At 42.5% G+C, this 15,194-nt stretch overlaps 1 protein-coding gene across 3 annotated transcripts in view; it reads left to right on the forward strand.

Moving 5' to 3' along the window:
• The first annotated feature begins 1,134 nt into the window (after positions 1 to 1,134).
• Positions 1,135 to 15,194, forward strand: part of LOC106612640 (ribosomal protein S6 kinase 2 alpha) — an 87,536-nt gene continuing 73,476 nt past the window's right edge. For 2 of the 3 annotated variants that reach the window (XM_014214040.3, XM_014214199.3), the window contains exons 1-2: positions 1,135 to 1,749; positions 11,296 to 11,343. In XM_014214040.3, coding sequence (XP_014069515.1) covers positions 1,687 to 1,749; positions 11,296 to 11,343 — 111 coding nt within the window. In that variant the 5' untranslated portion in view covers positions 1,135 to 1,686. The remainder of the gene's footprint in view (positions 1,750 to 11,295; positions 11,344 to 15,194) is intronic. The other variant, XM_014214259.3, reaches the window with a different exon arrangement.

Below are 15,194 nucleotides of genomic sequence, written 5' to 3' on the forward strand. Positions count from 1 at the left end.
GCTAGTGATACATTTATTACATCAATTTTTTCATTATTAAAGTGGCTAGAGATGAGTCAGTATGTTGGCAGCAGCAACTCAATGTTAGTGATGGCTGTTTAACAGTCTGATGGCCTTGAGATAGAAGCTGTTTTTCAGTCTCTCAGTCCCGCTACTTATGCACTGCAGTGCTAGCTAGCTGTAGCTTATGCTTTCAGTGCTAGATTCATTCTCTGATTCTTTGATTGGATGGATAACATGTCAGTTCATACTGCAAGAGCTCTGATAGGTTGGAGGACGTCCTCCGGAAGTTGGAATAAGTGCTGTGTAAGTCTATGGAATGGGGTGAGAACCATGAGCCTCCTAGGTTTTGTATTGAAGTCAAGGTACCCAGAGGAGGACGGCTACACCATGGGGCTACCCTACAGAGTGCTGCTGAGGCTACTGTAGACCTTCATTGCAAAACAGTGTGTTTTAATCAGTTACTTGGTGACATGTTTTATCCAAAAAATGATACATTCATTATTTTTATGAAATTCACTGAGTAGGATGGTCCTTCCCTACCTCCTCTGAGGAGCCTCCTCTGGTGGCAAATGTTGTAGTGAGAGACCAAAACAAATTAACATAAATGTAGGCATTGTTACAGTAACACAATGACCCTCGACTATGCACAGATCAATTGATACACCACACTCAAGAAATTTGATACAATTTATGAACTAATAAAAATTCTAACTGTTTTCCTTCAAATGCGTCATGTACCAAATGTCTTTTTGAAGGGACACTGATCGCGAGCACTTGCAATGAATGGGCATGACACCTCTGTGCATAAAAATGAATCACTATTTACCATCCTCATCATCAACGCCCTTGACCCCCCTCTTCTTCTTCTTTGTCTTCTTCTTCTCCCGTCCTTTTTCTCCTCCCCATTATCTTTTTTTACCATCATGCTGAACAAAATTATCTTCAAGGTCTTATTACGCTGCTAACCTTTTTAATTTGATTACTGTATTTTTTTTTTTTAAGTACATTTGGTGCGCTTTGGTGTATTACGTAAGGTAATCCTATACATAAATTGCAATTCAACCAGCCTCCAGAGGATGGCGAAAATACATTTGGGCGGACCGACCAATACTGGGCTGGAGGAAATCAGTTTGGAGTCTGCCAATAACAGGTCGAGTTGCGCTCAGCTTCAACGCTACATTCTGGAGGCAGTACAGAACGAAGTCCCCATTCCGAGTAATCTCTCATAAATACAGAGAAGAAGAGAAGCTGTATGCCTATAATATAATAGGCTGCGCCGTCGATTAATTAGGTTACATGGACTCAAGAGAAAGCTAATTATTTTGGCGAATGAATATAATTGCATAGCCTATTAAACGGCTTGGAAACTCAGTCGGCTCTTCACTACAAATCTGACCTAGGCTACCTGTGTAGAGGGGTTTGATTTTACTCATATCCTGGATCAATAGTTTTCTCGTGTGCTTTTCTGTCGGGTTTATATTTGTTTGTAGCAAACGGCTTCCGAGTGCGACTGGAATACGCGTCTGCACCGGGGATTGAATTGATACATCATAACCGACCGGAATTGAGATTGTGAATAAACAAGACATTGTTCAGGGTAACGTAACCTCACTCTACAACCCAATACATCTGGGTAAACTGAACGTGTATTTCGATAGCCGAGAACGATACTAAACCTGCATAATGCCTCTTGCACATCTTGCGGAGCCATGGCCCCAAATGGAACTAGTTACACTGGACTCAGAGGTAAGGACACCGGTGAAATTGCTCTTATTGTCATTCCGCATGCCAAATATAGGCTATCTGTAGGCTACACTTTTCCCTTCTGTTAATTTGTGTACTTGGAAAGACACTTGACAATAAATACCAGGATCAATTGGTTTTTATTGACATAATGGAACAATGTTGACTTGGGCCATGTTCAGAACGAAAACGTTCTCAGGAGTTGGAAATAGAAATGCCACATGGAGCCGACGTGATTCCATATTCTGCATGTCAGAGATGCATGTTTGTTCTACATAGAAATATGTTATCTGAACGTTTCAAAACGTTGTCCTGCTGAAGGCGCCCCAGTTGTTATTTGACAAGTTTGTAAAGTTAAGGAGTGCGCTTACTTGTTTGTTACAGTAGGTTGATGCAATGTACCCATGTGTGTGACAACATTTAGCCAAAGTGTGCCAAAATCAAATCTGACGGGGTATAATTTGATGTAATTGATTCCATGGAGCAGTGTCCTGTAGACTCTAAAACGTGTTCAAAATACTTATTTAAATGTTCCTCTGCCATTTAGTTTAATTTGTTATCAAGTGAGTAGGCTACTCTCCCCATCCACTCATATCCTGTTTTATTCAGTTGTTGGCATGGCTTGACATTTTTCCTTTTGATGTAAGGTAGTCTAGCCTAATAGCTCATGTTCAGAGGACATTAGCTGAACTCAGCTTCTGCCTTTTTGAATGTCCTCAGCACCTCTTGACTGGTGGCTGCTTGCCAGGAAGTCCTCGCTGGAATTTTTACTATGGTCATGACCTTGCAACTTTTGTTGAAAAGGCAAATTGGAGGCAAGAGTGACATACTGTCTCAGTCACAATGCAATAAACTAGTGTTCTCTCACGAATCAGCATTACATGTAAACCTAGAAAGCCCATTCTGTCTACTATGTTCTCATACTTCTCTCTCTTTGTGTTGTGATTCGGTTAAACTGGAGGAGTGTAGCCATACTACACCTGTTGGGAATGAGGTCTTCCCCAATCCCCACCAGATTGGATGGGCAGGTGACATGATGCCTGTCTTGCCTCGTTTCGTGTCATGGGCCTTTTGAATACGATGTGTTCGAAATGAGCGAGGTTTAGTAATGTAGAGAGATGACAAATGCCTTTAGAATACGGCACACAGATCTTTCCCATTGAGCTTGAGGCTGTAAGTCACAGCTCTCGTTGGCACCTGGCTCCGCTCCGGTCTTAGACCGACGGCCGAGGTGGATTGATTGAGCTGTAAACTGAGAGCCCTGAGACAGACGGACGTTAAGGCTGGGGTTGGATACCAGAGAGAGCTGTGGATTGATTGATTTGAAGGGTTGTGGTTTTGGGTTACTATTGGTTTGGACAAGGTCAGATTCATTAACAGCGTTATGGAAATGTAAGGTACTGACCGTCAAAGTACGAACTAGGTTCAGATTTTACCATTGGTCCATTGCTATATTTGAGCTGATAATGATGTCAGCTACTGTCGACAGCTGTGTACAGTTCTAAATAGTAGGATGTCAAATACCCAAGCGTATTGTTATGAACGTCTGATCTGAATATAAATGTTATAATCAACACAGTCTTAACACATCCACTCTGGGAGAGGAGCTACTCTCTCCTATCAGATGACAGCTGACGAGCTGTTTGTTTCCTGTCAGTGACTCTGTTTTGAAACTAGAGACGGTGCGAAGGCTACAGATCCGGCCCAGGGTTTAGTCACATACCACTACAAAGTTATCCCTCCATTCTTCCCTCTCTCTATTCCTCCCTGTCATCACGTCACCTGTCGTTCCGTTCCTTTCCCTATACTAGTCTCGTTCCATGTGCTGCCACTGGATCGCACCTGGCACACCACCAGGCTTCTTCCGGTCCCAGTTTGCTCCCTTCCTCTCCACTTTGGCCCCAACTGTTTTGACGTTTGCAAATCTGTAATGTGGAGTCTCCCCCACACTGCTGCTTATAGACCAACCTATCCAGAACCTTCAGATCTGCAAACCATCGAAGGGTTATGGCAAAGCAAACCATCGAAGGGTTATGGCAAAGCAAACCATCGAAGGGTTATGGCAAAGCAAACCATCGAAGGGTTATGGCAAAGGGGGAGGTGCGACTTGGGATTGGCTATCCGTCTGAATCCCCTGATTCCCCGACGTGATCCGGAGATTCCCCGACAGATGCCTCGACATAGAGCAATGCCCTAGTCATAGACACTTCTTTGATCACTGATGAAGTCACTGTTATTGTTCCCCTGTACATGTGGGGCACATGATTTTTGTTTCCTGCTCATATTGCTTGACATATTCCCTAACTGCTCTTCTCCTCCCTTCTCATATTATCATGAACCCCTTCTTCTGGTGAACATGTAATGCTTTGATATAAATGTTGTATTTTTAATTTGGAGGACATGTTTGCGACTGATGCAATCAGGCATCTACCTCTACTACACACTAGTCCTCTGTTCCCAGCAAAGCTTTTCTACCCAGGTGCAGCAGAAGGAGCTGAACATGAAAATATATTCACCAACTCTTGGCAGGACACTGCAAGTTCGCGGCGAAAAAAATAATTTGTGAAAACCAATGCGTTTTGGCGCATGCTTTTATCAGGTATTTGCTGATGGAGAGTAGAACAGAGCAGAACAGAACACAACAAGCCTCTGCAAGGGATGACTGTCAGCACTTCTGGAGATCTCCCTGTTATTACGCAAGAGGCCAGGGGTTGAGTTAATAACTGAGACAATGGTCCACATTCCTCTGAGCCATGCGTGGCCTGCCAGCACAGGGTACACTTTCGGAGCCACACAGGGATGCCGAGAGAGAGAGTGGGTGTGTTCCAGACTGACTATGTTGCAGACGCGCTGCACACAGCAGCCAATGGTTCAAATCACATTTTGTCACATGCTTCATGAACAACCGGTGTGGACTAACAGTGAAATACTTACGGGCCCTTCCCAACAATGCAGAGAGAGGAAATGGAGACATAATAAAGTAAAACGTGTAATGATACAAATAATAGATACACAATGAGTAACTACACGGTCCCGTGTGGCTCAGTTGGTAGAGCATGGTGTTTGCAACGCCAGGGTTGTGGGTTCGATTCCCACGGGGGACCAGTAGGGGGAAAAAATGTATCTATTCACTACTGTAAGTCGCTCTGGATAAGAGCGTCTGCTAAATGACTAAAATGTAAATGTAACTATAACTTGTCTATATACAAGAGGTACCAGTATCAAGTCTATGTGCAGGGGTACGAGGTAATTGAGGTAGATATGTACATGGAACTAGGAATAAAGTGTCAGTTAACAGTAGCAGCAGCGTATGTGATGAGTCAAAGTTAGTTTAGTTTGGTGCATCGCTTCCGCTTGCTGTGTGGTAGCAGAGAGAACAGTATGACTTGAGTGGCTATTTTTACGGGACTTCTTCTGACACCGCCAGGTATAGAGGTCCTGGATGGCAGGGAGCTTGGCCCCAGTGATGTACTGGGCTGTACGCACTACCCTCTGTAGTGCCTTGCGGTCAGATGCCAAGAAGTTGTCATATCAAGCGCTGATGCAGGTAGTCAAGATGCTCTCAATGGTGCAGCTGTAGAAGGTTTTGTGGATCTGAGGGCCCATGACAAATCTTTTCAGCCTCCGGAGAGGGAAGAGGCATTGTCGATCCCTCTTCATGACTTGGTTAGTGTGTTGGGACCATGATAGATCCTTAGTGATCTGGACACTGATGAACTTAAAGCTCTTGATCCGCTCCACTACAACCCTGCGGATGGGGGTGTGCACGGCCCTCCGTTTCTTGTAGTCCACAATCAGCTCCTTTGTCTTGCTGACTTTGAAGGAGATGTTGTCCTGGCACCACACTGCCATGTCACTTACCGCCTTGTCAGTGATCAGACCTACTACCGTTGTGTTGTCAACTTAACGATGGTGTTGTAGTTGTGCGTGGCCAAGGCTGTGTGCTCTACTGAGCTACGGCCATTATGTAAGCAGATTGGGTATGTTCCAGACCTACTATAATGTAATGGTGCTGCACGCTGGCATTATGAGATCTGGAAGGTGACTGCAATGTAGTCATCTTGAAACGCATCCAAAGAAGGGCCTTTAGGCTTACCTTCATCTGATCTGGGTGTGACCTGTGGAACAAACACCACCTGGGAGAGATGACTAACTGGCTGAATATAGGGGCATGTGATAACAACCTGGATGAGATTACTTACTGGCTGCCATAGGGGCATGTGATAACACAACCTGAAGCTAGTTTCACACTGGCAGGTATGAGGTCGCTTTCCTTGTTTCCTCATAGCTGCAGGTAGGGGCAGCAGGTAGCCTAGTGGTTAGTGTTGGGCCAGTAACCGAAAGGTTGCTAGATTGCGTCAGCTTGGGGATTCAATAATGATAATGTGTCGTTCTGCCCCTGAACAAGGCAGTTAACCCACTGTTCCTAGGCTGTCATTGTAAATAAGAATTTGTTCTTAACTGACTTGCATAGTTAAATAAAAATAGCTACATTACCGTTCAAAGTTTGTGGTCACTTAGAAATGTCCTTGTTTTTGAAAGAAAAGCAAAAAAAATGCCTTGAAGGCCAGCATCCCAGAGTCGCCTCTTCACTGTTGACGTTGAAACGGGTCTTTGCGGGTACTATTGAATGAAGCTGCCAGTTGAGGACTTGTGAGGCGTCTGTTTATCAAACTAGACACGAATGTACTTGTCCTCTTGCTCAGTTGTGCACCGGGGCCTCCCACTCTTTCTATTCTGGTTAGAGCCAGCTCTTCAGTTTCTTGGCAATTTCTCGCATGGAATAACCTTCATTTCTCAGAACAAGAATAGACTGATGAGTTTCAGAAGAATGGTCTTTGTTTCTGGCCATTTTGAGCCTGTAATCGAACCCACAAATGATGATGCTCCAGATACTCAACTAGTCTAAAGAAGGCCAGTTTTATTGCTTCTTTAAATCAGTAAATCAGCTGTGCTAACATAATTGCGAAAGAGTTTTCTAATGATCAGTTAGCCTTTTTTAAATGATAAACTTGGATTAGCTAACACAACGTGCCATTAGAACACAGGAGTGATGGTTGCTGATAATGGGCCTCTGTACGCCTATGTTGATATTCCGTAAATCAGCCGTTTCCAGTTACAATAGTCATTTACAACATTAACAATGTCTACACTGTATTTCTGATCAGTTTGACATTTATTTTAATGGGCAAAAAAATGTGCTTTTCTTAAAAAAAACAAGGACATTTCGAAGTGACTCAACTTTTGAATGATAGTGTATGCTACATTCTAGTTGTTTCTAAGTAAAGCTAGGCTTATGAATTAAAGATGGTCAATGCTGCAGCATTTTGGTTTGAAGTACAGTTTTTGCACTATGAATGAAGCAGTATTTCTTTTTTTTTTTGTCTTTTTTTTTGTGTGTGTGTGAGGGAGAGATTACCAGTTGCTTGGTTTTCAGGGTGGTTCTGCTGCTATAATCAAAGCTGTTACACTGAAGTTATATTTTAACCACGCCATGAGTTCTTCAAGGCTGTTTACGTTGCATGAATTATAGATGTCTTTTGAGTAACCTAATTGTGTCACATGGCTGGCTCCAAGCTATGTGCGTAGGGCGATGGCAAAATATAATTTATGATGGGATTTGATGTTTCTGAATAATGAAAGTTCTAAAAATGCATTATGGGTAGTGCATGACCCTAGGATAGCAGCACATTAATTCCGAGTGGTTTTAATGGGCTTTCTCCGTTCTGGTTGCTTTATACTGTTCAATCAAAAATACTGTTTCTGCACAAAACTGACAGTGAAGTCGTCCTATTTGTAGAACACCGCGTTAAAATCCTATTTTGTAGCCTCTAACTGGTTTCTATTTGCATTTTTTGTTCAATTTCAGCATTGTCATACATTTACTAAATGATATAACAAATCAAACATTAAAATACCTTACAGTGGACTGCTGTTGTATTTGGCTCATGTGATAAATGCAATTTGATTTGAATACCATTAGTGAAGGTACAGTGAAAATCCACATCGGTGGATCAATACCTGTAGCTATATTATATAGTAAAATACCATGTACCACTCAGCCCTACATGTGTGTACAGAAATGTATATCAGGGATCATCAACTAGATTTTATATACGTGTGTGTGTGTAATTATTGAGCGGCTGGTCAGGGGGTCGGTACATCATTACAGATACTTTGTAGACTGCAACTTGACAGCAACGAGGACAAACCGATACAACAGTTGACTAAAACGTTCTTACGTTTGTGTACGATCACAATTATGCATGAGAATACTTTGGAACAGATTTCCAAAATAAAAATCACTTGGAATCTGATTCACTGGTGTCTTTTATTTTTTTTATAACTTTTTTTGTTGTTTTTACATGGGATGGGGCAAATTCGTCCTGTGGGCTGCCATTTGGGGAGCCCTGATGTACATTTGGAATATGTTTGAGTGTGTAATTGTAAGTGTGAGCATGTAATTTTAAAGTGTGTGTGTGTTTTTACTCTGGTTGAAATCTCAGGGGAGAGCGTGGTTAACTGTGCCACTTGGATCAGCCATGCAGGGCTAATTAGGCCGAAATGTGTGGAGCAGCATCTTCCACATTCCTGCTCCAACCTCTCCTGAAGACCCAGGGATTATGACTACAGTAGTGACAACTTTATGGGAGGGGATAAGGAAAGTAGAGGAGGGAAGAAGTGCAAAAAATGGAGGGGAAGTCTACACAGAGGTTAGGGAAACACTCCGGAACCAGATGGAGGGGTAGTCTACACAGAGGTTAGGGAAACACTCCGGAACCAGATGGAGGGGTAGTCTACACAGAGGTTAGGGAAACACTCCGGAACCAGATGGAGGGGAAGTCTACACAGAGGTTAGGGAAACACTCCGGAACCAGACAACCAGTTGGTTTCCTCCTCCAAGGAGCCTCTTTTTATTTTTTATTTTTTTATTTTTTATTTATATTTTTCTTATTATTTTGTGTGTAAACCCCTCCTTTTTATGATTCATTGTTGGTTTGTGTTTCCTTTTTAGGTCAGTGTTTCACAACTCTCTTTTGAGTTTTAAGTTTATTAAAGGGGTAGTTCACCTCTACAAGCCTGTTTTCTGTAATTTTGAGGTGATTTAGGTGTAACATTTGGAACATACTAAAAATGCCTTACCACCCCCATGGATGTAAACCTTGTGACATCACTGCCTGGAATAGTGTTGTGGGTGATGTCACTTGAACTATCCCTTTCAACAACTGCAGTCAGTAACCACTTTACCATCCACATTTCTTTTGTTATGCTAGTGAATTCATACTGTATGGAGGAAAAAAATGAAAAACACGACAGCTGTGATGGCAAAGACAATTTTATAAATGTTGACAGAATTGTTTGTTTGATTATGGTGGGATCCTTTTGTGTCGGTTAAATTAAGTATGCAAGAAATGGCAGTGGAAACGCCTTTTTATGAGCAAATATGTATATAATAACCACCATATCAAAGTAAACTTGATGCTTCTTTCCAATAAATATCAAGGGTCTTATTCTGGTGACGTGATGATTCATGCTTGTCTAACGTTTGACAAATACAAATTCTCGCTCTTATCCATAATAATCTCATGTAGACTACACTATCCAGTGACCGCACAGCCTACCCGTACTGCGAACTGTTGGCCAGAGAGCATGTGCTAAGACCAGAGTAGTTATATTTGCTATTTAACACAACAGTGTTTGTGACAAAACTATTGGGAGAGTTTAACTGCGATGGAAACAACACAACTTTTAGATTTTTATTCGGTGCATGAAAACTTAAGCGAAAAAGTCAATTTTGTGTGCACTACGCCATCACACACTGATTTTTATCCGCAGTAAGTCAGTTTTGTGGAAACGCACCACTGGTCGGAAAATTCTCATGAAAAATCTGTCACAAAACTGGATGAAAACACCAGCTAGGTTAAGTCTTTTTAAAAAAAAAAAAATGTTTTTTTTATATTGATCTTCCTTTTGCACTCTCATAAAACCTCAGGCTGGGTTTGAGAAGCTCATTGTGTTTCCTAGACCTGATAGCCTAACAAGTTCTCTGGTGAGGGTGTGCCCTGAGAACATTCTATGATTACAGTAATCCTGCTTTCCTTTTGCGCTCTTGATTTGTGGCAGAGGCCGCTGCAGTAATGTCTCACTCTTGGTCCTTTTGGCTGTGTTTACACATGCAGCCCAATTCTGATATTTTGCCTAATTAATGAGCTGATCTGATTCATCAAAAGACCAATTAGTGGAAAAAGATCAGAATTGGTCAATCTGTATAAATGCAGCCTTTGAGACTGATGCAACTTAACATTTCCAATGCAAGTTAATTTGTGTCACCCAACAGACCTATCGATCTGTGAGATGACTATCGTGGCCAATCTTAGTGAGTGGAGGTTAAGGCCACGGTTCTCCGTTTAGTAAAGATCTTTCTCTGCCCTCAGACCAAGGGCAGTGCCTCAGATAAGCCATTTTCCCGCTCTTTTTCTTCTTTATCACAACTTAAGGCTAATCAATATCCTGGCTGGCTCTGTGTGTGTGTGTGTGTGTTAGAAGAAAACAACTGTATTGTCGTCGGGAGAAGAGTAGGAGAGGAAGTGTGACTTCAGGTTCGCCTCTCCATTGTGACATGACGGACGGGGGGCTCGGTCAGTGTTGGCGCGTCAAGCCTGAACCTCGCTTTGTGTCTTCGACTCTTTTTATTATAATTTTTTTTTCAAAATGCAATATATAACAAGGTCTCTATTTTTGTATGGTATGGTAAGAGAGAGGGTGTTTTTTTTTTGTTGTGTGTGTGTTCTGTCAAAACAAGAATGTGAATTTGTGTGTTCTTAGGTATAAGTTTACAGAATGCTTCCGACCAAACAAATCATATTTAGTTTTTGTGAAAACAGAGATTGAACATCTGTAGAGATACTTGCCCCCGGCTGTTTTAATGGCCTGTGGCAGTATTTTTAATGGCCTGTGGTAGCTGGATATTGCACTACAATGTACCAAACCATCTACTAAGGCCTTGGGTGAAACATTTAGTCAATTACACTCAACCCAGAAACCTGGAGTCTTTATATACAGTAACTGTTGGTTATTCAAATGAATCAGGCTGCCTAATCATCATCATCATCGTGGCTTTAATGGCAGTTTGATTTCACTGGAAAGTGGCCAGCCTGTCATGTATTGGTCTTTGAAATGCCGTGATTCTCTTTTCATCATGACATTTAAAGAGTGCCTGCTCTTGTGAAACTACATGGCAATTATGTCATCTGGTGCTTTAGCGTCTGGTCCATGCTGTGTATGCTGGGAAATAATGTGCAGACTGGCTGATAACAAATGGATGTTCTCTTTGAAGGGCTCTTAACAATGCTTCAGCTAGATACATTGTTGGAGGATAACTGTGGTTGGCCATTTCAACAGGTGAAACCCACTGGGTTTGTCAGCTTAGGAACAAAGTAGCATAATGAGTATAGATGCTCTAGGTTGCTATGGTTCCCACCCACACATACAATCTCACGCACAGCAAACATATTGGCACTGAAACCGTGTTCTCTCGTTTATTTTCAGAATGGGCAAAGCGTCACGGAGGATGGGGTCCCACCTGCTGGTCACAAGGTAAGAAGCGTCTTCAGATCACATCTCGCACATGCTCACCAAATAAACTATGCAATGCTGAAACAATTTGAAAAGATGCCTTTGGGAAGAGCTATTTTCCCTCTGCCATTATTTTATGGGAAGTGTGAACAGGAAGACTATTGAAGAAATCTACTGATTCGACTAAAATACAGCAATGAAGGTGAAACTGGGGACTGATAGGCTGTAAGACCACATTGTTTTCTGTATTTTGGCTTTAAATTCTATTGATTTTTATTTTTTTACCCATTTTCCTAACTAGGAAAACCTCAATGAGTTGTGTGTGTGTGCACTTGCATGTGTGCTTGCGTGTGTGCAGTGGCATTGGAAACCCTAAGCAAGGATCAACTGACTATGTGCTGTCAGGATGACTGACTGGGTGGTGTTGGCCAATATTGTGCTGTCAGGATGACTGACATGGGTGGTGTTGGCCAATATTATGCTGTCAGGATGACTGACTGGGTGGTGTTGGCCAATATTGTGCTGTCAGGATGACTGACTGGGTGGTGTTGGCCAATATTGTGCTGTCAGGATGACTGACTGGGTGGTGTTGGCCAATATTGTGCTGTCAGGATGACCGACATGGGTGGTGTTGGCCAATATTGTGCTGTCAGGATGACCGACATGGGTGGTGTTGGCCAATATTATGCTGTCAGGATGACTGACTGGGTGGTGTTGGCCAATATTGTGCTGTCAGGATGACTGACTGGGTGGTGTTGGCCAATATTGTGCTGTCAGGATGACCGACATGGGTGGTCTTGGCCAATATTGTGCTGTCAGGATGACCGACTTTTTATTTATTTGCATTACTTTTTTTAGATGAGGATAGGGATCTAGATGGAAGGGATTGGTCAAAAATATGCTTTATCTATCTGAACAAGAATATAAACCCAACATGCAACAATTTCAACGATTTTACAGAGTTACAGTTCAAATAAGGAAATCAGTCAATTGAAATAAATTCATCAGGCCCTAATCTATGGATTTCACATGACTGGGCAGGGGAACAGCCATGGGTGGGCCTGGTAGGGCGTAGGCCCAACCACTTGGGAGCCATACCCAGCTAATCAGAATGAGTTTTTCCCCACAAAAGGGCTTTATTACAGACAGAAATACTCATCAGTTTCATCAGCTGTCCGGGTGGCTGATCTCAGACGATCCCACAGGTGAAGAAGCCGGATGTGGAGGTCCTGGGCTGGCGTGGTTACACGCGGTTGTGAGGTCGGTTGGAGGTACTACCAAATTCTCTAAAAAGACATTGGAGACAGCTTATGGTAGATAAATGAACATTACATTTTCTACCAACAGCTGTGGTGGACATTCCTGCAGTCAGCAAGCCAACTATACGCTCCCTCAACTTGAGACATCTGTGGTATTGTGTTGTGCACATTTTAGAGTTTTTATTGTCCCAAGCAGAAGGTGCACCTGTGTGATCATGCTGTTTAATCAACTTGTTGATATGCTACACCTGTCAGGTGGATGGATTATCTTGGTAAAGGAGAAATGCTCACAACCAGGGATGTAAACTCATTTGAGAGAAATATGCTTTTTGTGCTTATGGAACATTTCTGGGATCTTTTATTTCAGCTCATGAGACTAACACTTCACATGTTGCGTTTTATATTTTGTGTGTGTAAAATATACATACAGTGTCTTCGGAAAGTATTCAGACTCTAAAACTGATTAAATAAAGCAATTTTCTCCGCAATCTACACACAATACCCCATAATGACAGTGAAAACAGGTTGACATTTTTGCTAATTTATTAAAAATAAAACACATGCCTTATTTACGTAAGTATTCAGGCCCTTTGCAATGGGATTTGAAATTGAGCTCAGGTGCATCTTGTTCCCATTGATCATCCTTGATGTTTCTACAACTTCATTGGCGTCCCTCTGTGGGAAATTCAGTTGATTGGGCATTATTTGGAAAGGCACACACCTGTCTATTGAAGGTCTCACAGTTGACCGTGCATGTCAGAGCAAAAACCAAGCCATGAGGTTGAAAGAATTGTCCGTAGAGCTCGGAGACAGGATTGTGCTGAGGCACAGGGAAAGTGTACCAAAAAATGTCTGCAGCATCGAAGGGCCCCAAGAACACAGTGGCCTCCATCCTTAAATGGAAGAAGTTTGGAACCACCAAGACTCTTCCTAGAGCTGGCTGTGCGACCAAACTGAGCAATCAGGAGAGCAGGGCCTTGGTCAGGGAGTTGACCAAGAACCCGATGGTCACTCTGATAGAGCTCTAAGGAGATGGGAGAACCTTCCAGATGGACAACCATCTTTGCAGCACTCCACCAATCAGGCCTTTATGGTAGAATGGCCAGATGGAAGCCACTCCTTGGTAAAAAGGCACAGGACTTCCCGCTTGGAGTTTGCCAAAAAGCACCTAAAGACTCTCAGACCATGAGAAACAAGATTCTCTGGTCTGATGAAACCAAGATTGAACTCTTTGGCCTGAATGCCAAGCGTCACGTCTGGAGGAAACCTGTCACCATCTCTACGGTGAAGCATGGTGGTGGCAGCGTCATGCTGTGGGGATGTTTTTCAGCGGCAGGGACTGGGAGACTAGTCAGGATCGAGGGGAAAGATGAACGGAGCAAAGTACAGAGAAATCCGTGATGAAAAACCTGCTCAGGACCTCAGACTGGGGTGAGGTTCACCTTCCAACAGGACAATGACCCTAAGCACACAGCCAAGACAACGCAGCCGTGGCTTTGGGACAAGCCTCTGTCCTGAGTGGCCCAGACTTGAACCCGGTCTAACATCTATGGAGAGACCTGAAAAATAGCTGTGCAGCGACGCTCCCCATCCAACCTGACAGCTTGAGAGTATCTGCAGAGAAGAATGGGAGAAACCCAAATACAGGTGTGCCAAGCTTGTAGCTTCATACCCAAGAAAGCTGTATTTGTATTTTTTTTATATAAATTTGCTAAAAGTTCTCAACCTGTTTTCGCTTTGTCATTATGGGGTATTGTGTTTAGATTGCTGAGGATTTTTAACTCTATGTACAGTGCATTTGGAAACAATTCATACCCTTTTTCCACATTTTGTTACTTCATAGCCTTATTCTAAAATGAGGGGGGGAAAACAATTGATTCCAATCTACACACAATACCCTATAATGACTTAGCAAAAACAGGTTTTTAGAAATGTTTGCAAATTTATTAAAAAAACAATTATTTTTAAGTATTCAGACCCGTTGCTATGAGACTGGAAATTGAGCTCAGGTGCACTTAGCTGCATGGTGACACCTTACAACTAATTGGCTCTCCTTTTTTCTCCCAGCCTGTTAGTGGAACCAACGGCACACAGGAAAGGTGGGCAGGCATCTGGTGTTGCTCATTGGGCTAAAGCATGACTCGTTGTTGGTCTACACTGTGGACAGGCTCCTGAACAGCTTCTATCCCCAAGCCAAAATACTACTAAATAGCTAACTGAATGGCCGTTCGGCCATATCTGAGTTGACCCTTGAATTTTACACACTCGCGCACACTGACACTCCAAAATGCACCCACATTTATACTGACTACACACACACACACACACACACACACACACACACATACAATCATCATTTTATGTTGCTGCTACTCTGTTTATCATATATCCTGATGCCTAGTCACCTTGTCCCTATACATATCTACCTCTATCACTCCAGTATGATTGCACATTGTAATTATGGTATTGGAACTGACCGTGTGTGATTTGATATATGTAAGTCGCTCTGGATAAGAGCGTCTGCTAAATGATGTAAATGTAAATACATATATCAATCAATCTTCTTACTTAATTGTCTTCCTCTTTATTTCTACACCCTTATTTTTTTGTACT

This window comes from Salmo salar, chromosome 01, assembly GCF_965601325.2.
Source record: "Salmo salar chromosome 01, fSalSal1, whole genome shotgun sequence".
Lineage (NCBI taxonomy): Eukaryota > Metazoa > Chordata > Actinopteri > Salmoniformes > Salmonidae > Salmo > Salmo salar.